The sequence below is a fragment of the Salvelinus sp. IW2-2015 genome, linkage group LG20, assembly GCF_002910315.2.
Source record: "Salvelinus sp. IW2-2015 linkage group LG20, ASM291031v2, whole genome shotgun sequence".
Lineage (NCBI taxonomy): Eukaryota > Metazoa > Chordata > Actinopteri > Salmoniformes > Salmonidae > Salvelinus > Salvelinus sp. IW2-2015.
This window is the reverse complement of record NC_036860.1, coordinates 59,635,974-59,658,061: the sequence shown is the minus strand read 5'-3', so window position 1 is coordinate 59,658,061 and position 22,088 is coordinate 59,635,974. Positions and strand designations below refer to the sequence as shown.

The window sequence follows — 22,088 nt, the reverse complement described above, 5'->3', positions numbered from 1 at the left end:
CATAATTAGAAATTCTAAATACATATTGAAACTATTACAACTGAACCAAATACTGCAATTATCACTAATATTCTCACTTCAGCGTTAACAGACCAGGAAAATATTATCATGTCTTCTGAGAAACAAAAGACATGACATCAAGTCAATGTGTTTATTTATTAGAATTCCATTACTTGAAATTTGAAAAAATGTGGTACTGTGTCTAAACACACAAAAGCAGAGATTCACAATTATGTCAACAAATGGAAAGAAAACAAAGATAAATGGATACCTGGTTTATGACTTGGTAAAGGAAAGGGGGACAGTTGAGTTCCACACAACAGCCTCTGACATGAATGCTTCAAATGTTTTCTGACCGTAGGAGTGTGGAAACTAAGAGGAGAATATGTATACTATGTACAGAGTGGGAATGACAGGGAGTGTTGATTGGCTCCCAATGGGACCAATGACAGCCAGGAAGGGGTGTCGGTCCAAAGCAGCATGAGCAACAACAACATTCTAGAATGGTGCCAAGATACTCATTTTAGAACAGACTAAATTAAATCCCTGAACAGAAATTCAGAGTCACTCAAAATACTCTCAAATAGCACCATGTCCACATCCCTCTTCACGTGACCACCGATCTTAACTAGATAGATGAAAGCAACACTGTAGAAATGCCACCTATTCTAACCTACTGGAAGATTCCACCATATTATTTTCACCTACCAGCTGGCATATACAGAAGCGTGGCAACAGAGCAAAGGAGAGGAAAATATTTGAGTGTTTTGGGACATGTAGAACTGCATTCAGCGGACGATACTCCTGACAGGTCCTTCGCTAAAATCTTCCTGAAACTCTCCTGCAGACTCCCCTATTGTTCAGTGGTTACAGTAACAGCAGATGGTAGCAGTGGTCAAACGGTTGATTCCTTCTCAAGGTTGGACTCTTAAAATCTCACTTCAGTCAAATTGGGAATTCAAATATAAAATGGCTGAAATGAGATGGTTCTTACTCCAACCCTGTTTCTTCTGGCTTTAACCGGTCTCTTTCCACTCAGCCTTACCAAAACCAACAACGGTTTACATCCGTGATATGAAAACATACAATTGAAGTCGTACATAATGTCCAACATCACTAAAACATCCTATGATCACACCTAGTTTAACTGACACCATGGTCCACCACTGACAACAGCACAACCAAAATACAACATTTGATACTCAAACCAATACAAAAGAAACAGACAGACGGAGCACTCTTTTTTTACCAAGGGAACACTGGGCTTCAAACGCTTGAGGCTTCCATTCTTACCAAGCCTTCTGTTCGAGGCATCCATTCTTACCAAGCCTTCTGTTCGAGGCTTCCATTCTTACCAAGCCTTCTGTTCTACTCCAGATACTCATTCAGACATGTTACAAATGAAAGACCAAGGGGAATATATACACGTACATAAGCATACATGAGCTACAAGTTTCCCAAGGACTACTCCCCCAAACTCCTACTGAGATATAACACAATATGACTCTTCAGTTACCAGTCAGATAACAAAACTTAGCCACTGCGTTTCTGTACAACGTCAGTTAAAGGGGAGGTATCCATCTTATGTGCCTGCCTTTCCCCTCTAAGACTGAAACACTTTCTTTAAAACAAGATAAACGGTAGTGGTAGCTAACTATCTAAACCAAAGGACTAGAATATATAATGGCCATGACATTACAGAATGTCTCTCTCGCCCCCTCTCAGTATTCATTCAGGTTATTTAGTTACTTCAGTCATGACGGACATGGCTGCCACAGGTTTGACTATTCCTGCCTAAACACTTAATGTGTGTGTTTCTGTGTGTGTGTGAGACAGAGGTGCAGGAATGGAGAGGCTACATGACGATGGTTTTGGATAAGGGCTGTGGTAGGGTTTGCATGTGGTTGGGAATGGAGGTGTGATTGGTTCTGAGCTCTTCTCTTGGTTGGTGGGTCTTGATCCTGCTTTATGCCTCCAGCTCGAAGCCCAGGCCAACCTTGTGACCGCCGGTGTTGAAGTTCTTCCCATCGATCAGGGCTGACAGAGTCACCTTCACACCTACACGCACAGAGGAGAATAATATTACTGGAGGTGTTAAACACTACAGCTAGACCTAACATGACAGTTGTGCTTAGATCATAACCTTCTATGTTGTGATTGTTCCTCACCTGGCCTGAGGCTTTGGGTGTAACCGACTCCAATCAGGCTGGCGTTATTCACTTTGGCCTGCAGGGGGAGACACAGTTAGAGACAGCCAGAGAACGTGTGTTAATGTGTAAAGCTGGCTGAAGTCCAGCCAGGGTAAAGCGTGTAAATGGAACGTGTGTGTAAACGTAAGTGTGTGTTACTCACAGACAGGGAAGCATCTTTGTCCAGAGCGTATTTGGCTGCAATGCCGAAGCGTGTGTTGTTGCTGCCGGCCGTCCAGGCCAGAGTGACTGCCGTCTCCAGCTGGTCATCCACCTTCTGGTAGATAGAACCCCCAAATTCGGTCCCATCGTTACTGAGAGAGGAGAGAGAGAGCAGTTAACAGTTAGACATGCCCAAATCAACCCCTAGTTCATACTCCTAGACACCTTATGGTGGGTGGAACCCTCTTAATTCTGTTCCATCGTTACTGAAAGAGGGGAGGTAACACAGAAACGCCTTCCTACTCTAACCTCCATACCATTACTACTGAGAGACACGGGGCAACAGCAGCCACGGTTCCCAAACTTTACCATCTAACACATTCCACATTTCTGATGACTCACTCAAAAACAAAACCAGTGTTTCTAGGCAAGATCCACTGCACTGAGATACTCACACGTTGGTGTGGAGCTGGAAGTCTCCAGCCTTGTATCCCAGGGCAAAGTTGTTCTGGGCCAGTTTGGACTTGGCCGTGTCAAAGGCCATCTGGTACCCGGCCAGCCAGCCCTCATAGCCCACCACTGCGGCTGCGTGGATGATGGGACCCTCGAAGTCGACGTCACAGCCCACATTAAGGAAGTCACGCTTGTAGCCAGTTTTCAGCTTGCCACTCTTCTTACTGAGGACAGATGGAGAAGAGACAGGAAAATTAGACATCCAACAAATAACCTTTCATATCTGATCCTTCACACTCTAAAAAAAGAAAGGTGATAACATATTTCATTAATAAATCCTAAATCATTTCATATTTTTTTGTCAAAAGGAATAACGTGGTATGCCATTAACAGTTTGATGTCCCTCTCTCACCCAGTGTTTGGTACGAAGGATGTGTCCAGAGCCAGCTTGAGTCCCTGAGCCAGCTGGTCCTCCACAGTGACCTCTGTAGCCAGGGTGTTGTCTGTGTTCCACTTCTGGTTGAAGCTCAGACCCAGCTCCTTCATCTTGTACTTGGTCTCCAGGTTACCAGCTGCCTTCCCCGTGTCTGTGTTACTGGAACCTGATGTGTTGAACTCCTGAGGGGGAGAGAAGAGAGGGTGGGAGAGAGTGAGAAGAGGGAGAGAGTAAAAGAGAGTGGGAAAATGTATGAGGCAAGAGATGTTGGAGAGAGAGTTGTGGTCAAATAGTTTGAAGTGAGTGAGATCTAGAAAAGCAGATTTTTGAAAAGGGAAGTTTCTTGCTGACAGCAGAAGAGGACACCCTGTATGATTAATGAACTATGTGAGGAGAAACACAGAAAACAGATTACAGGTAATAGAGCATGAAAAGGTTCACCAGGAAAAGAAGGAAGAAAGTGAGGGATGCAAGGTAAGGAGGGTGGATAGGAGGAAGTATGGACAGAAACACCATATATACAGAAGTATGTGGACACCCTTTCAAATTAGTGGATTCGGCTATTTCAGACACACCAGTTGCATCCCTCACTTCGAGCACACAGACAGCTCTAATAGAGCTGCCCCGGTCAAATAAGTGCTGTTATTGTGAAGTGTAAACATCTATGAGCAACAACCGCGAAGTGGTAGAACACACAAGCTCACAGAACAGGACCGCAGTGTGCTGAAGAGCGTAGAACGCAAAGATAGTGTGTCCTCGGTTGCAACACTCACTACAGAGTTCCAAACTGCCTCTGGAAGCAACGTCAGCACAAGAACTGTTCGTCGAGAGCTTCATGAAATGGGTTTCCAGGGCCGAGCAGCCGCACACAAGCCTGTGCCCAATGCCAAGTGTCGGCTCGAGTTGAAAACATCTTTTTTTTTTTTTTTTCGCCTTTATTTAACCACGTAAGCTAGTTGAGAACAAGTTCTCATTTACAACTGCGACCTGGCCAAGATAAAGCAAAGCAGTGCGACAGAAACAACAACACAGAGTTACACATGGAATAAACAAGCGTACAGTCAATAACACAATAGGGGAAAAAAAACAAAGTCTATATACAGTGTGTGCAAATGGCATGAGGTAGGCAATAAATAGGCCATAGTAGCAAAGTAATTACAATTTAGCAGATTAACACTGGAGTGATAGATGAGCAGATGATGAGCAGATGGTGGTGTGTAAGTAGTGATACTGGTGTGCAAAAGAGCAGCAAAGTAAATAAAACAATATGGGGATGAGGTAGGTAGATTGGGTGGGCTATTTACAGATGGACTATGTACAACTGCAGTGATCAGTTAGCTGATGTTTAAAGTTAGTGAGGGAAATAAAAGTCTCCAGCTTCAGCAATTAGTTCCAGTCACTGGCAGCGGAGAACTGGAAGGAAAGGAGGCCAAAGGAGGTGTTGGCTTTGGGGATGACCAGTGAGATATACCTGCTGGAGCGCGTGCTACGGGTGGGTGTTGTTATCGTMACCAGTGAGCTGAGATAAGGCGGAGCTTTACCTAGCATAGACTTATAGATGACCTGGAGCCAGTGGGTCTGGCAACGAATAAGTAGCGAGGGCCAGCCGACTAGAGCATACAGGTCGCAGTGGTGGGTGGTATAAGGCGCTTCGGTAACAAAACGGATGGCACTGTGATAGACTACATCCAATTTGCTGAGTAGAGTATTGGAAGCTATTTTATAGAGGACATCGCCGAAGTCGAGGATCGGTAGGATAGTCAGTTTTACTATGGTAAGTTTGGCGGCGTAAGTGAAGGAGGCTTCGTTGCGAAATAGAAAGCCGATTCTAGATTTGATTTTGGAATGGAGATGTTTGATATGAGTCTGGAAGGAGAGTTTACAGTCTTGCCAGACACCTAGGTATTTGTAGTTGTCCACATATTCTAGGTCAGAACCGTCCAGAGTAGTGATGCTAGTCAGGCGGGAGGGTGCGGGCAGCGAACGGTTGAAAAGCATGCATTTGGTTTTACTAGCGTTTAAGAGCAGTTGGAGGCCACAGAAGGAGTGTTGTATGGCATTGAAGCTCATTTGGAGGTTAGTTAACACAGTGTCCAAACAAGGGCCATAAGTATACAGAATGGTGTCATCTGCATAGAGGTGGATCAAGGAATCACCCGCAGCAAGAGCGACATCATTGATGTATACAGAGAAAAGAGTCGGCCCGAGAATTGAACCCTGTGGTACCCCCATAGAGACTGCCAGAGTTCCGGACAACAGGCCCTCCAATTTGACACACTGAACTCTATCTGAGAAGTAGTTGGTGAACCAGGCGAGGCAGTCATTTGAGAAACCAAGGCTGTTGATAAGAATGCGGTGATTGACAGAGTCGAAAGCTTCGGCCAGGTCGATGAAGACGGCTGCACAGTATTGTCTTTTATCGATGGCAGTTATGATATTGTTTAGTACCTTGAGATTGTCTGAGGTGCACCCATGACCAGCTCGGAAACCGGATTGCACAGCGGAGAAGGTACGGTGGGATTCGAAATGGTCAGTGATCTGTTTATTAACTTGGGTTTCAAAAACTTTAGGAAAGCAGGGCAGGATGGATATAGGTCTATAACAGTTTGGGTCTAGAGTGTCACCCCATTTGAAGAGGGGGATGACCGCGGCAGCTTTCCAATCTTTAGGGATCTCGGACGATACGAAAGAGAGGTTGAACAGACTGGTAATAGGGGTTGCAACAATGGCGGCGGAATTTTTTTGAAAGAGAGAGTCCAGATTGTCTAGCCCAGCTGATTTGTACGGGTCCAGGTTTTGCAGCTCTTTCAGAACATCTGTGATCTGGATGAAGGAGAAGATGGGGAAGCTCGGGCAAGTAGCTGCGGGGGGTGCGGAGCTGTTGGCCAGGATTGGGTTAGTCAGGAGGAAAGCATGGCCAGCCGTAGAGAAATGCTTATTGAAGTTTTCGATTATCGTGGATTTAATGGTGGTCACCATGATGCCTAGCCTCAGTGCAGTGGGCAGCTGGGAGGAGGTGCTCTTGTTCTCCATGGACTTTACAGTGACCCAAAACTGTTTGGAGTTAGAGCTACAGGATGCAAATTTCTGTTTGAAAAAGCTAGCGTTTGCTTTCCTGACTGACTGTGTGTATTGGTTCCTGACTTCCCTGAACAGTTGCATATCGCGGAGACTGTTCGATTCTATTGCAGTCCACCACAGGATGTTTTCGGGCTAGGCCCCTTAGTCCCAGTGAAGGGAAACCTTAACGCTACAGCATACAATGACATTATAGAAGATTCTTGGCTTCCAACTTTTTGGCAACAGTTTGGGGAAGGCCCTTTCCTGTTTCAGCATGACAATGCCCCCGTGCACAAAGCGAGGTCCATAAAGAAATAATTTGTCGAGATCAGTGTAGAAAAACTTGACTGGCCTGCAGAGCCCTGACCTCAACCCCATCGAACACCTTTGGGATGAATTGGAACGCTGACTGCGAGCCAGGCCTAATCGCCCAACATCAGTGCCCGACCTCACTAATGCTCGTGACTGAATGGAAGCAAGTCCCCGCATCAACGTTCCAACATCTAGTAGAAAGCCTTCCCATAAGATTGGAGGCAGCAAAGGGGGGACAAACTCCATATTAATGCCCATGATTTTGGAATGAGATGTTCGACGAGCAGGTGTCCACATACTTTTGTCCATGTAGTGTGGGTGCAGCAAAGCAGTGAGTGGCAGTCAGTGGTTGAAGCTGGACAAAGAAATGGATGACAAAATGAAATTAGTTGAAGAGACAAGAATTAAAACATTATTTGGACAGCAACATTGTTGAAAACTTTATCACTGACACCAGTCAATCCAGATGGTCAAAGAAATGGATGTGAAATACATGTAAATTAGTTGGCCAGAGACAGAAATGTTAAATAACTATAATAGTCACTGGACAATGATGTAGATGCAAACAGACTAACAGTACCATCTGCTGGACACAAGGATGCAAAAACAAGACTTAACAGTGAAATCAGACAGTCTGTCGATGCATCTTCCAGCACGTATCATGTTGTACATACATAGAGACATCAGCACACTGTGGGAGAGAGTCTTACCATCTAAAATAGAGCGCAGTCCAGGAGGCAGCAGGGAGGCAGGGGGACAGAGCAGGGGTTAGGATAAGCAGATATGGAGACAAACAGGCCCCACACAGTCTTAAACACAAGCTGACTTCTCACACACACACAGCCTGTCATATCTCTTTATCCTGAAGCATAAAGCCAAGCAGAGCCAGCAACATCACCTAGCAACCTGTGAACCTTAGAGCTCAGAATTACAGACGGTTAGAAGGGTCGTTATTACAGTACCATAGAGAGAAAGGTTATTTACAAAATTACAGTCACAGAATCACAATCTACTTTTTCCTCAAAAAAAGAAAAATATGTTCTACTAAAATAGAAATGTTAATGATTGATCAACATTAGCAGAGAGAGAAAGAGCAACCGAGGCAGCGCAGGTGGTACAGTGGAGGGGGAGAGAGAGGGAAGTAGAAAAGGGGAGGACAGAAACAGAAGACTCACCACTCCGCTCTGAGACTTGGTCTTCAAGTCCAGCTTCACGATGCCGAAGCCTTGAGGGTTAAACAAGAGGTTGACGAGCTAAGTGTACATTTGAGCAGACTCGTAGAACAATGACAATTTGTTTATGATGCGTTGAGTTATCACATGGTTTGCATTTAGGGATGTGCATCTTTCCCTTTCAAGACATTTCGATACATGGGCTCCAACACGATATGCTTTAGTTTGAATCGATTCGGTGCGATTTCAGTTCCATGCGATTCGATGCACTAACATTTGTTGCATAAACCCACATTTACCCCACATTGGTAACACTACTTTAAGGGTCCATAATAAACCAATTATATAAGGCATTTATAAATTGGGTATTCCCCATGTATTAAATCGCTACTCACACAATAATAAACCATTTTTGCAGTCCCTAATCTAGAGTGAGTGCTATTTATACTTTAGAAATGTTTGAGTGACCAGTATAACTTCTCACAAAAAGATGGGCATGCCAATGGTAGACATTCTTGCTGTACCTGGTAAAAGAACAATTATACAACACAGGATGTTTAAGTAAACTCAGCAAAAAAAGAAACGTCCCTTTTTCAGGTTCCAGTCTTTCAAAAATATTTGGATTTTTGCAAATTAACTTCACAGATCTTCATTGTAAAGGGTTTAGACTCTGTTTCCCATGCTTGTTCAATGAACCATAAACAATTAATGAACATGTACCTGTGGAACGGTTGCTAAGACACTAACAGCGTACAGACGGTAGGCAATTAAGGCCACAGTTATGAAAACTTAAAACACTAAAGAGGCGTTTCTACTGATTCTGAAAAACACAAAAAGAAAGATGCCCAGGGTCCCTGCTCATCTGCGTGAATGTGCCTTAGGCATGCTGCAAGGAGGCATGAGGACTGCAGATGTGGCAAGGGCAATAAATTGCTATGTCCGTACTATGAGACACCTAAGACAGCGCTATAGGGAGACAGGACAGACAGCTGATCGTCCTCGCAGTGGCAGACCACGTGTAACAACACCTGCACGGGATCGGTAACCCCGAACAGCACACCTGTGGGACAGGTACAGGATGGCAACAACTGCCCGAGTTACACCAGGAACGCACAATCCCTCCATCAGTGCTCAGACTGTACGCAATAGGCTGAGAGAGGCTGGACTGAGGGCTTGTAGGCCTGTTGTAAGGCAGTGTTACGCACGCCTCTAAGAAGAGGGAACTACAACTCAACTCCCCGTGAAGTGAAAGAGGTATGGGACTGTAGGAGCGAGTAAGGATTAAACAGAGACTCTTTGTCCCGAGTAAACTCAACGAAAGTACGGTGAGAGGGTTTCTTGTGGTTCCTGAAGCGCTGCCTATAAGCTTCAGGCACCAACTCATAAGCCCGCAACACGGTCGTTTTAACTGTATCGTAGTGTAAACTGTCTTCCAGGGAGAGAGCAGCTACTACTTCCTGGACTTTCCCAGACAATTTACATTGCAACAGGAGCGGCCAAACCTCGAGTGGCCAATGCAGCGTAGCGGCCACACGCGTAAACGCAGAGAAATAGGAATCAACTTACGACTCTCGAAATGGAGGGACTAAAGCTATATTTTTACTCACATCGAAGTGGGCTTGATGATGAGCAGCTTGTGGAGTCGCACTGGAGCCAGCGTCTAGCTCCAATTGTCGGATCCTCACCTCCTTGTCGGCTTCTATTTTCCTAATTTCAAGTTCAAACTGCATCTGTCTCTCTTTATCTTTTTGCTCCATTTCTAAACGGGCCAGCCTCACCTTCAGCCTAGCGGTCCCGCCTGAACGACCCGAAGCAGAAGATAAAGGGTCAAATCGGGGCAATGTAAAGGGGGTACGAGCAACCCCTTCCTCCGCCCTGTCCTCCGACTTAGCATCGGAAGGTCTACCCGCTGAGGCAGCCATCTTGTACAATGCAGTCTACTGAACACACAAACTAAACAAGTCATCCAAACTCACAACCTACCATCACACCTCAATCACCAATCACAGAGAGCTCAGTGCAGCAGGGTCCGGTGGGTTTAATGGAATCCCGGATGAGCCCCCATTATGTTACGCACGCCTCTAAGAAGAGGGAACGCAACCCCCTGCTACAACTCAACTCCCCGTGAAGTGAAAGAGGGTATGGGACTGTAGTGCGATAAGGATGCAAAAGGCAGAGAAGTTACCGTTACTAGGAATTTATCCTTCATGGGGAAAAGGGGCTGGACGGAACCAAAGCAAATAAAGTAAATATCAAAGCCCCTCTCCTACCTTACTGCCTACCCACTACTTACCTAACTTAGCACCACCTGGTGCGCTAACCAAATACAGGGGGGTCCGCCAGGTCTTTCCTAGTGTGCATAGACATGTAATACTACGGGTATATGTATGCGCGGGCCTCTTGCCTAAACCCTCCCTAGGTGCCTTCCCTTCCCCCTGGAACAGATGACAGAATATTCAAACACTGCGTCTATTGACACACAACAGACATAACCAATCAGCTCTCTCACTCAACCAATACAGGACACACTAATCATTTCTCTGGACACAACCAACACAGTATATCACCCTCACAGCCATAAGCTCCTCTCTCAGCAGTCATCTCTCAGCAAATGATCTCTATTCTGAACAGAACACTGGTTTTATATAGCTTCAGAGGAGTCTAATCGGATACAGCTGTAACTTTCTGAGGGGCGGGGTCCAGCTCCATTTATGGGCTGACCAATCAGCTGCTTGGGGAGAATTCAGGACCATCTCCTGAAACAACACTCAAAACAAACTAAAAACAAGAACTGGGACGTAACAGGAGGGTCCTCACCAGACATCCGGCACATCGCCTATGGGCACAAACCCACCGTCGCTGGACCAGACAGGACTGGCAAAAAGTGCTTTCACTGACGAGTCACGGTTTTGTCTCACCAGGGGTGATGTCGATTCGCGTTTATCGCCGAGAGGAATGAGCGTTAACCGAGGCCTGTACTCTGGAGCGGGATCGATTTGAAGGTGGAGGGGTCCGCATGGTCTGGGGCAGTGTGTCACAGCATCATCGACTGAGCTTGTATATTGCAGGCAATCTCAACACTGTGCGTTACAGGAAGCATCCTCCTCCTCATGTGCTAACCTTCCTGCAGGCTCATCCTGACATGACCCACCAGCATGACAATGCCACCGCCTACTGCTCGTTCTGTGCGTGATTCTGCAAGACAGAGTGTCAGTGTTCTGCCATTGGCCAGCGAAGAGCCGGATCTCAATCCATTGAGCACGTCTGGGACCTGTTGGATGGAGGGTGAGGGCTAGCCATTTCCCCAGAAATGTCTGGGAACTTGCAGGTGCCTTGGTGGAAGAGTGGGGTAACATTCACAGCAAGAACTGGAAAATGGTGCAGTCCATGAGGGGAGATGCACTGCAGTACTTAATGCAGCTGGTGGCCACACCAGATACTGATTGTTGCTTTTTGAATTTTGACCCCCCTTTGTTCAGGGACACATTATTTCATTTCTGTTAGTTACATGTCTATGGAACTTGTTCGTTTATGTTTCAGTTGTTGAATCTTATTCATACAATATTGACACGTGTAGTTTGCTGAAATAAACGCAGTTGACAGTGAGAGGACGTTTCTTTTTTTTGCTTATATATATATATATTATATATATATATATATAACTGAGTTTAAATGCATTTGGCTAAGGCGTATGTAACTTCAACTGTGTGTGTATATATATATATTATATATATATATATATATATTATATATATATATATATATATATATATATATATACACAGTTGAAGTCGGAAGTTTCACTACACCTTAGTCAAATACATCTTAACTCGTCTTCACAATTCCTGCATTCAAGTAAAAATTCCCTGTCTTAGGTCAGTTAGGTCACCACATTATTTTAGAATGTGAAATGTCAGAATAATAGTAGAGAGAACGATTTATTTCAGCTTTTATTTCTTTCATCACATTCGGGGTCAGAAGTTTACATACCCTCCAGAGTATTTGGTAGCATTGCCTTTAAATTGTTTAACTTGGGTCAAACGTTGGGTAGCCTTCCACAAGCTTCCCACAATAAGTTGGGTGAATTTTGGCCATTCCTCCTGACAGAGCTGGTGTAACTGAGTCAGGTTTGTAGGCCTCCTTGCTCGCATTTTGTATGCTTGGGGTCATTGTTATTTGGAGCCCATTTGCGACCAAGCTTTGACTTCCTGACTGATGTCTTGAGAGTTGCTTCAATATATCCACATCATTTTCTGCCTCATGATGCATCTATTTTGTGATGCACCAGTCCTCCTGCGCAGCAGCCCACAACATGATGCTGCACCCCGTGCTCCACGGTTGGGATGGTGTTCTTCGGCTTGCAAGCCTCCCCTTTTTCCTCCAAGCATAACGATTGCCATATTTTCAAACAGTTTTTTGTTTTCAGACCAGAGGACATTTCTCCAAGTACGATATCTGTCACTATGTGCAGTTGCAAACCGTAGCCTGGCTTTTTTATGGCGGTTTTGGAGCAGTGGCTTCTTCCTTGCTGAGCGGCCTTTCAGGTTATGTCGATACAGGACTCGTTTTACTATGGATATAGCACTTTTGTACTGTTTACTCCAGCAGCTTCACAAGGTCCTTTGCTGTTGTTCTGGGTTTGATTTGCACTTTTGCCACCAAAGTACATTCATCTCTAGGAGACAGAACGCGTCTCCTTCCTGAGCGGTATGAGCTGCGTTTCCATGGTGTTTATACTTGCGTACTATTGTTTGTACAGATGAACGTGGCACCTTCAGGCATTTGGAATTGCTCCAAGGATGAACCAGACTTGTGGAGGTCTACATATTTTGGTCTTGATGGTTATTTTGATTTCCCATGATGTCAAGCAAAGAGGCACTGGTTTGAGGGTAGGCTTGATATACATCCAAGGTACACTCCATGACTCTTATTTCATTGGCACTATAGAAGCTTCTAAAGCCATGACATAATTTCTGGAATTTTCCAAGCTGTTTAAAGGCACAGTCAACTTAGTGTATGTAAACTTCTGACCCACTGGAATTGTCATACAGTGAATTATAAGTGAAATAATATGTCTGTAAACAATTGTTGTAAAAATTGTGTCATGCACAAAGTAGATGTCCTAACCGACTTGCCAAAACTATAGTTTTTTTAACAAGAAATGTGTGGAGTGATTGAAAAACTAGTTTTATTGACTCCAACCTAAGTATGTAAACTTCCGACTTCAACTCTGTGTGTGTATACACACCAGATACACACACACACACGTGTGTAAATAACTAGCTTACTAACATTGACAAATGTGTGAGTAATGACAAATAAATTGACAGCAACTGGATTGTAAATACATTAGAAATGGTTCATTATGGACCCTTCAAATAAAGTGTTAACTCATTCTAAATTATAATCTGCTGCTGATGGAGCTCATAAGACCCCTGAGCACGATCTGTCTGAGCTGACTTCTGTGGGTATGTGTAAATGATGCTTGTCTATGAAGGTCGGCCTATGAAGGTCGGTCTATGAAGGTCGGTCTATAAAGTACAGTGCCTTTTAGACATTTTTCCTAATATATTTATTTTAAAACCCGGAATGATCACATTTACTTAAGTATTTAGACCTTTTAGTCAGTATTTGTTGAAGCATCTTTGGCAGCGATTACAGCCTCGAGTCTCCTTGGTTATGACGCTACAAGTTTGGAACACCTGTATTTGGGGAGTTTCTCCCATACTTCTCGGCAGATCCTCAAGATCTGTCAGGTTGGAAGGGGAGCGTCGCTGCACAGCTATTTTCAGGTCTCTCCAGAGATGTTTGATCGGGTTCAAGTCTGGGCTCTGGCTGGGCCACTCAATGACATTCAGAGACTTGTCCCGAAGCCAATCCTGCGTTGTCCTGTTTCAAGGTAAACCTTTGCTCCAGTCTGAGGTGCTCCGGAGCAGGTTTCCATCAAGGATCTCTCTGTTCTTTGCTCCATTCAGCTTTCCCTCGAGCCTGACTAGTCTCCCAGTCCCTGTCACTGAAAAACATCCCCACAGCATGATGCTGCCACCACCGTGCTTCACTGTAGGGATGGTGCCAGGTTTCCTCCAGATGTGATGCTTGGCTTTCAGGCCAAATAGTTCAATATTGGTTTCATCAGTCAAGAGAATCTTGTTTCTCACGAGTCCGTTAGGTGCCTTTTGGCAAACTCCAAGCGGACTGTCATGTGCCTTTTACTGAGGAGTGGCTTCCATCTGGCCACTACCATAAAGGCCTGATTGGTGGAGTACTGCAGAGACGGTAGTCCTTCTGGAAGGTTCTCCCATCTCCACAGAGAAACTCTGGAGCTCTATCAGAGTGACCAATGGGTTCTTGGTCACCTCCCTGACCAAAGCCCTTCTCCCCCGATTGCTCAGTTTGACCGGGCGGCCAGCTCTAGGAAAAGTCTTAGTGGTTCCAAACTTCTTCCATTTAAGAATGATGGAGACAACTGGGTTCTTGGGGAACTTAAATATTGCAAAAATGTTTTGGTACCCTTCCCCAGATCTGTGCCGAGACACAATCCTGTCTTGGTGCGCTACGGACAATTCCTTCAACCTCATTGCTTGGTTTTTGCTCTGACATGCACTGTCAACTGTGGGTCCTTATATAGACAGGTGTGTGCCTTTCCAAATTATGTCCAATCAATTGAATTTACCACAGGTGAACTCCAAGTTGTAAAACATCAAGGATGATCAATGGAAACAGGATGCACCGGAGCTCAATTTTGAGTCTCATTGCAAAGGGTCTGAATACTTATTTAAATAAGGTCTCTTTATTTTTTATAAATTTGCAAACATTTCTAAAAACCTGTTTTTGTTTTGTCATTATGGGGTATTACATTTTTTAAATTTAACTAGGCAAGTCAGTTAAGAACAAATTCTTATTTACAATGATGGCCTAGGAACAGTATTGTGTGTAGATTGGTAAAGAAAATAACTAATTTAATCAATTTTAGTACAAGGCTGTAACATAACAAAATGTGGAAAAACTCAAGGGGTCTGAATACTTTCCAAATGTACTGTAGGTCCATCTCATTATCTTATTCAAATGTTAGGCAATGTTGGAATGATTTAACTGTTTTGCTAACTTTGTGTATTATAATTAGCTCGTGTGCTTTTCTTGACGAGGAGCAGATACTATATAATGTTGTTGGGTCTAACCATATTTGCCAGTGACAATCTACCATTCAAATATTTGTTTTCAACAAAAAGTTTAGTAATTGACCCATGTAATTCCAGTTGATATTGCAAGGGTTGTTTTGTTTGCGCACTGCGCTGACTGTGCGTCGGTATATTGTATATAAAAGTGGATCCTCGTGATTACATTTTCCTCCCTTTTTAGACCACATAGGCCTTTGAAAATACTTCAAATGGTAGGCTAACCGAGTCTCTCTCGCTCTCCGTGTGAGAGTAAAGTTAAGGCCTCAACATCTTGCTGAATTTATCTGAAATAATATCTGAATTTCTGTGGGTGTCCATTTTGAAAGTGCTGAATGAATAGGCCCTTGTTTGCTTGCACTTGCTTATACTTAGAGCTAAGTGTTAATGATATAAGAATAAACATTGTGAATTTACTGAACATAAATGTAATAATGTTTGTGTATGGTTCAAAAGTCTAAACTAATTTTGGCGTTCATTATTATTGAACGAGAATGCGGTTCTTACAGACTTACACATATCCACAAGAAGTCAGTAGTAACCACATTTGTTTAAGCAAGTCAGCCATATCAGCTATAGTTTTTAAAAAGGCAGTAAATAAGGCTTGATGAACTGTTGCGCTGCCAGACAAGGCTCCGCTGATAACCAGGTGTAGCGGTGTTAAGGATTCACTCCATGGTGCTGAAAGAAAAGCTCTGCTGTTGGCACAGTTTTATGTACTGTAGTACCTAACAGTTTATGGCCACCGTTTGTCACTGTTATAGTGCAATGAATGTATTGTTTAGTGTTGTGGCTTTGTTGGCATGCATCTAAAATGTTTTGAGTTTGCCCCACCAAGATTTACATGCTAAAATCACCACTGCTCTGTATATCAAAAAGAATACCATATTACACTAATTGCAAAACTACCAAAATTATTGCTGTTGGTGAACCTGAATAATCAAATAAAATCTATTGTAGGCCCCGTTCAGCAGGTAGCCTATAGACAGATGAGAGTTGTCTCCGGCAGCTTACTTTTAGTCTGGTAAAATACATTTTTCAACAGCGCATAGATAATAATAACCTAGAAAATGACATAGGTTGTCAGGTAACTAATAAAACCTTATATTGCGCTAGTCATTTTTGGATTTTAATGCGTAAGGTGCTGGGCACCGTATGTAGTTTGACTAGGCTACTGATAGTCCCTGGGATTGTTCAGCAGCTAAAAGGACTTGTAGAGCAATGACTGTCAACGCAGTTACATGCTTAGTTCGACACTGAAGGAGAAAACGCATCAGGTGTTACAAAAAATGTGGTATTTTCAGAAGGTAGAAAGTAAGCAAAAAGAGTGAATTAGCGATTCATAACGTTTGAATATATTTTCTGACCAATGCATGCTACATATTGATCAGTTTGGGGTCCACGGACCAATGCAGTTGCATCTTAAACATTTTAAAACAGGGACCAAGGCATATCGGTGAATCCTTACATCCCTATTTGCTTTGCTTTCTAACAGTCCATAACCTCACCAGCCAAGTGCAACTTAACATTTTTATGTATCACATTGGCTGATTACCAGGTGACTTTGGTGTTTCAAATTCTAGCACGACCAGACTATAAACAGTAACTTAATCTGTTATTTCATGCTTTAGCTACCTCCTCTGACTGTCAATCATTGTCATGTGCGGAATTTTGGCTTCTCCTTGGTAAGCTAACTGTTCAGGTGTGCAAATGGTTTTACTATTTAGAAACCTATCATAGCCCTTGCTGAAGATATTTTAGTTAGTAACTCACCATAGCCCTTGCTGAAGATGTCCTTGGCAGCCTTGCCCAGGTCTGAGTATGAAGGAGGAACAGCCATTGCACCTGGAGAGGAGGAGACAAGTCGGGATAGTCAACACATGCAAGCCATATACAGTTGCAGCCAAATATATTGGCTCCCTTGCACTTAAAAAAAAATATTTCCCAATTTTTTCTAAAAATAAGTTGAAAAAAATTAATAAAAATGGCCTCCTTACCTTGCTATTCGATTTAACATTGCAGAACCATTTTTATTTTTGTAAAGTTAAGTTAACAATTAGATTTTCGAAAATAAAGACAAATGGCATGGACAAAGTTATTGGCAACCCATAGCTGGTACTTGGTTGCACAGCCATTGGCCAAGAGAACTGCCAACAAATGTTTCTTGTAGCCATCAATGAGCTTGCTGCACTTTTCTACTGGCAATTTGGCCCACTTTTTAGCAGCAAACTGCTCTAATTCTTCTATGTCTGAGGGGAGCCCGCCAACTGCTGTTTTCAGCTCTCGTCATAGTTTATGGATGTGATTCAGATCTAGATCGTCGCTGGCCACTCCAGAACAGTCCAGTGATACTTCTTGAACCATTTCAGGGTGCTTTTGCTGTATTTTTGGGTTGTTGACTTGCCGGAAGACCCACAACCATCAACAGAGACACCGTTTTTGGACACTGGGTTGAACATTACACTCCAAAACACAAATATAATCTGCTGATTTTATGTTTTGCACACATTCAATGCCCCCAGTATCAGAGGCAGCAAAGCAACCCAACAGCATTACCAAACCTCCCCACGTTTGATTTTAGGGAGGGTGTTCTTTTCTTTGAATGCTTCATTTGGTTGTTGGTAAACATGAGACCCCACTGCTGAAGGAGACACAAGAAAGCCTAATTGAACTTCTCAAAAACTCACCTAAACAAGCCTAAATCCTGGGGAAATGTTCTGTGGACCAATGAAACAAAATCAGAGCTCTTTGGCAATACAGATCAGCACTGTGTTTACTGACAACCAAATTAAGCAGTCAATGAAAATAACACCCTCCTACAATCAAAGACGGGGAGGTTTGATAATGCTGTGGGGTTTCCTTGCTGCCTCTGGTACGGGGGGCCTTGAACGTGCACAAGGCATCATGAAATCAGCAGATTATTAGGTGTTTTGTAGTCCAATGTAGGACCCAGTGTCCAAAAACTGGGTCTCCATTGAAAGTTGTGTGTCTTCTTCAGCAACCCCAAACACATATCAAAAAGCACCCTGGAATGGATCAAGAAGAGACGTTGGAATGCTCTGGAGTGGCCAGGGAAGAGTCAAGATCTGAATCACATCCAAAAACCTATGGTGAAAAGAATTAGAGCAGTTTGTAGCTGAGAAGTAGTCCAAATTACCAGTAGAAAGGTGCAGCAAGCTCATTTTCGGGCTACAATAAGTGTTTGTCTGCAGTTATTGGCCAAAGACTGTGCAACCAAGTACTAGCTCTGGGGTGGCAATAATTTTGCCCATGCCATGTCTTCATTTTCTACATATAAATCGTAAACTTGTGTTTTACAAAAAAAGGTTCTGCAATGTTGAAAACCCAATAACATTGTGTGGTGACCAAATTTTTTTTTTTTTAATTACAACTTATTTTAGAAGAAATAGGAAATTATTTAAGAAAAGTTCAAGGCTGCCAATATATTTCGCCGTAACTATGTCCCAGTGCAATACTTGACTCAGTGTGTGATGTTCTAGAATGTTGCATACACCTGACATGATTCCCACAGGACTGATTTGGAAGTTGTCACTAGAAATCTCAGGACTCTTCATTTTGCAAAGCAGTCTAGAAGGACTGCAGTGTGCCAGTGACTATTCTGCAGCAGACATTTTTTTCCTAGTGAATCATCAGTGTAGAATAGATGCCCTGTCACATATCCTTGGCAACCAGAGTGCTGGGAGGCTGGGTACCTAGGTCATGTGACTGGTTTCCCAGTGAGTGAGCTCAGCTGGAGAACAGATTGTTTCTTCTTAGCAGGAAGCTAGCTAGGCCGACACCAGCATCACACTCAGGCCACACACACAGCACTGGATTAGCCTATAGCTTTGATTGACCTACATAACCGTAAGGAGATGCTTTACATGCCATTCTAGGCAAGTTTCCAAACCTATCATCTCAAGGATAAACTGAAGTCAGAGGTGGCATGTATTTTCTTGACTGGGGACAACAGGAGCTTGCAGAATAGGCTGCAGTATTTACAAATCTAGGCCCTTGTGGGTTGACAGGACTGGGCACAGGCACATATTGTAACAATATTTGCAGTTATCACAATACCAAACTAAGAAAACAAATAGCTAGTTGATTTTTACATTGAATTTTATTTTCAGGTGGATTTTGAGTTACCTTGATCTGTCACAAAGCCTAAATATGTCATGTTAGTAATAATTGTTTTTTTTATTTTACCAGGTAAGTTGACAGAACACACAGGTTAGAGGGGGGATGAATGAGCCAATTGTAGATAGCTAGCTAGATGCGTCTAATAATTAATACATTTTTAAAAAGTGTAATGTTATGTCATCCTTCCAACCAGCTAACAGTAAGGCACTGGTTAATTCACTTGGCTGATTATCTTCTCATTTCAGCACGCAACGACAGCTAACGTTAGCTACGCAACTTAGACTCAACCAGAAAAATTTGTGTTCATCTTGAAGGTGAGGGTCATAGCTATCAGTTACCAAGGTGAGGGTCCTAACTGTAAGTTAACGCCACCAGCACAAATTAAAGTACCTAGATGGCTAGCTAGTTTATATATTTCCACAGCTACATTTTCATTGTTCTATTGTTTGTAAGACGAGTGGCGGGCGAACATGTTTTGTGCACGGTCTATTTCTGACAAAGAACTGCAGATGGGACCGTTTAAGAGAGTCAGTGATGGTGGTTAGCCAGGCTAGGCAAACTGGCTAACGTTAGCCAGCTGAAATGTTGGCTAGCGTAGATAACGTTACATCTGCATGATGCATTGGGGATGACTGGAATCAGTAAGAGTAAATATGCCAACAACGACAAAATGTATCGTATATAAAAGTTAAGAACTTAATTTGATAAATATTGCAGCTAGTTAGCTAGTTAACTAACAGTAGCTAATAGTGGAAAAACCATGGTACACGCCCCCTAATTTCTTTGGAAACTGTTAGTCATTTAAAACGTTAAAATAACATTAAATAAATAGTTTCATATCGTTAATTGCAACAAAACTCTACCTGGGATTATACAGCACTTTGCCAAACAACATTATGTAATATGTGCCAGCTAACAAGTTAGCATGTAAACCACATTAGCTAAAACAGATGGACATTGGAATAGGCCCTTGTAGCGAGCTACCTAACATTAGCTAGTTGCCCAGTTGGTGCAGTGGCTAACCTTGGACAACCGCGCTAACTAGTGTAGTGACATTTACTGTCAATGATTCCTCCATGCGATGAATGGCATTATTTAAAAAAATAAACATTCATGTTTTATATTAGCTACATCAACAGTTGAATATTCATAGCTACCGATTTTATGTTGTGAAGCAAGGAGAGATGGATATCTGCAAAGCGTCTGAACACTGTTCCCTTTTCACCCTGTCAAAACTAGCATCTGCCGGCCTGGAAAAGATAGGGCACAGTGAAGGAGACACAGGGAGCATGCGCAATTCACAGGGGCGACTGTATGAACGACTGCAGAAATATGCAATTTACCTACCAGTACATAATCCACATTTGTTCACTTAATTCCAGCATTTTCTAATACAGTAGTAGATTCAATTAATGTAATTATATTTGTCGAAGTGCATCTCAAATGTCAGCAATTTACAGTCTTTTTACTGCCTACAGTTTGTAACATATTCGGACGATTTTTTTTATTTTTGTGCCAAATAATAACATGAGAAAGATAAGTCATCATCACTGTAGCCCCCCTATGAGCAAAATACGTCGAAAATACGTATTTTCGGTTGAAAAAACGTTGAAAATAGTATTGTGCTCACTGGGATAGGAAATGGGGAATGTAATGCTTACAAATGGCCCAATGGCTGTGTTAGTGTCAAAAGTATAATTTGTGTGAGGGTCACAGTGGTGAAAAACACAATTGCTGTTGTCATTTACACCTGCACTTTAGGCCAGTGGCCACCCAAAGAAAGTTTACAGTAAGATGTTTGGAGAGGCAGCATTGGGAGCTATTTTTACAGTCTGGTTGGGAGAACTTGTGAGGTGTCTGTTTCTCAAACTGGACACTAATGTACTTGTTCGCTTGCTCAGTTGTGCACCGGGGCCTCCCACTCCTCTTTCTATTCTAGTTAGAGCCAGTTTGCGCTGTTCTGTGAAGGCAATAGTACACAGTGTTGTACGATATCTTCAGTTTCTTGGCAATTTCACACATGGAATAGCCTTCATTTCTCAGAACAAGAAAAGACTGACGAGTTTCATAAGTAAGTCCTTTGTTTCTGGCCATTTTGAGCATGTAATCAAACCCACAAATGCTGATGTTTCAGATACTCAATTAGTCTAAAGGCCAGTTTTATTGCTTCTTTAATAAGAACAACAATTTGCAGCTGTGCTAACATAATTACAAAAGGGTTTTCTAATGATCAATTAGCCTTTTAAAATGATAAACTTGGATTAGCTAACACAGCATGCCATTGGAACACAGGAGTGATGGTTGCTGATAATAGGCCTCTGTACGTCTATGTTGATATTCCATTAAAAACAATATGCCGTTTCCAGCTACAATAGTCATTTACAACATTAACAATGCCTACAATGTATTTCTGATCAATTCAATGTTATTTTAATGGACAAAAACTTGTATTTTCTTTAAAAAACAAGGACATTTCTAATTGGCCCCAAACTTTTGAACGGTAGTGTATGTTCTGGTTCAATCTTAGCTTTCCTTATCTCCAAACTTCTGTGGAATGTCCATGTTGATCCTCTTGGTCCATCCACCTGTCTTTGTTAGTCAGGCCTGACCCCTTCATCCCGTAGTTTATTCCAGTTATCTATTTTATAATGACTGAAGATGCAGAAGTTTATGCCAGGCCCCTTCTAATAGGGTATAATAGACTGGTTAGAACTTTGACCACATGCCCTCTAGACGGACTACATGCTCTCTATCAAATCAAAACTGGAATTTTTGTCAAAACAAAGTTGTAAAAGTATACTAGACATTTATAGAATACATCATACATAGTTTGACGATTCTGTGACAAACGGTGAATTAGTTATTGATTTATACTGCTTTAAATGCCATTTTATATATTGTATGTATTTCTGTCAAGTCAAAACTGGAATTTCTACTCAAAACAAAGGTTGTAAAAGTATGCTAGACATTTATAGAAAAAATCATATGT

The 22,088-nt window shown here is 42.7% G+C and overlaps 1 protein-coding gene across 1 annotated transcript; it reads right to left on the bottom strand.

Annotated features, from left to right (window-relative positions):
• Positions 1-137: 137 nt before the first annotated feature.
• zgc:56235 (porin) lies at positions 138-20,383 on the bottom strand. Its single transcript, XM_024010987.2, has 8 exons — positions 20,257-20,383; positions 16,733-16,804; positions 7,788-7,837; positions 3,217-3,422; positions 2,807-3,028; positions 2,353-2,503; positions 2,169-2,226; positions 138-2,058 (listed from the first exon to the last, which is right to left on the bottom strand). The coding sequence occupies exons 2-8, from the start codon at positions 16,797-16,799 to the stop codon at positions 1,967-1,969; spliced, it is 846 nt and encodes a 281-aa protein (XP_023866755.1). The 5' UTR covers positions 16,800-16,804; positions 20,257-20,383; the 3' UTR covers positions 138-1,966.
• Positions 20,384-22,088: the final 1,705 nt, after the last annotated feature.

Bases quoted from the DNA above. Each gene is read 5' to 3' on its own strand.
- zgc:56235 (XM_024010987.2), bottom strand. From the start codon at position 16,799: ATGGCTGTTCCTCCTTCATACTCAGACCTGGGCAAGGCTGCCAAGGAC. The intron at 2,504-2,806 runs GTGAGTATCTCA...CTCCTCTCTCAG, and splicing joins TTCCAGCTCCACACCAACGT to TAACGATGGGACCGAATTTG. The intron at 2,227-2,352 runs GTGAGTAACACA...CTCCCCCTGCAG, and splicing joins ACAAAGATGCTTCCCTGTCT to GCCAAAGTGAATAACGCCAG.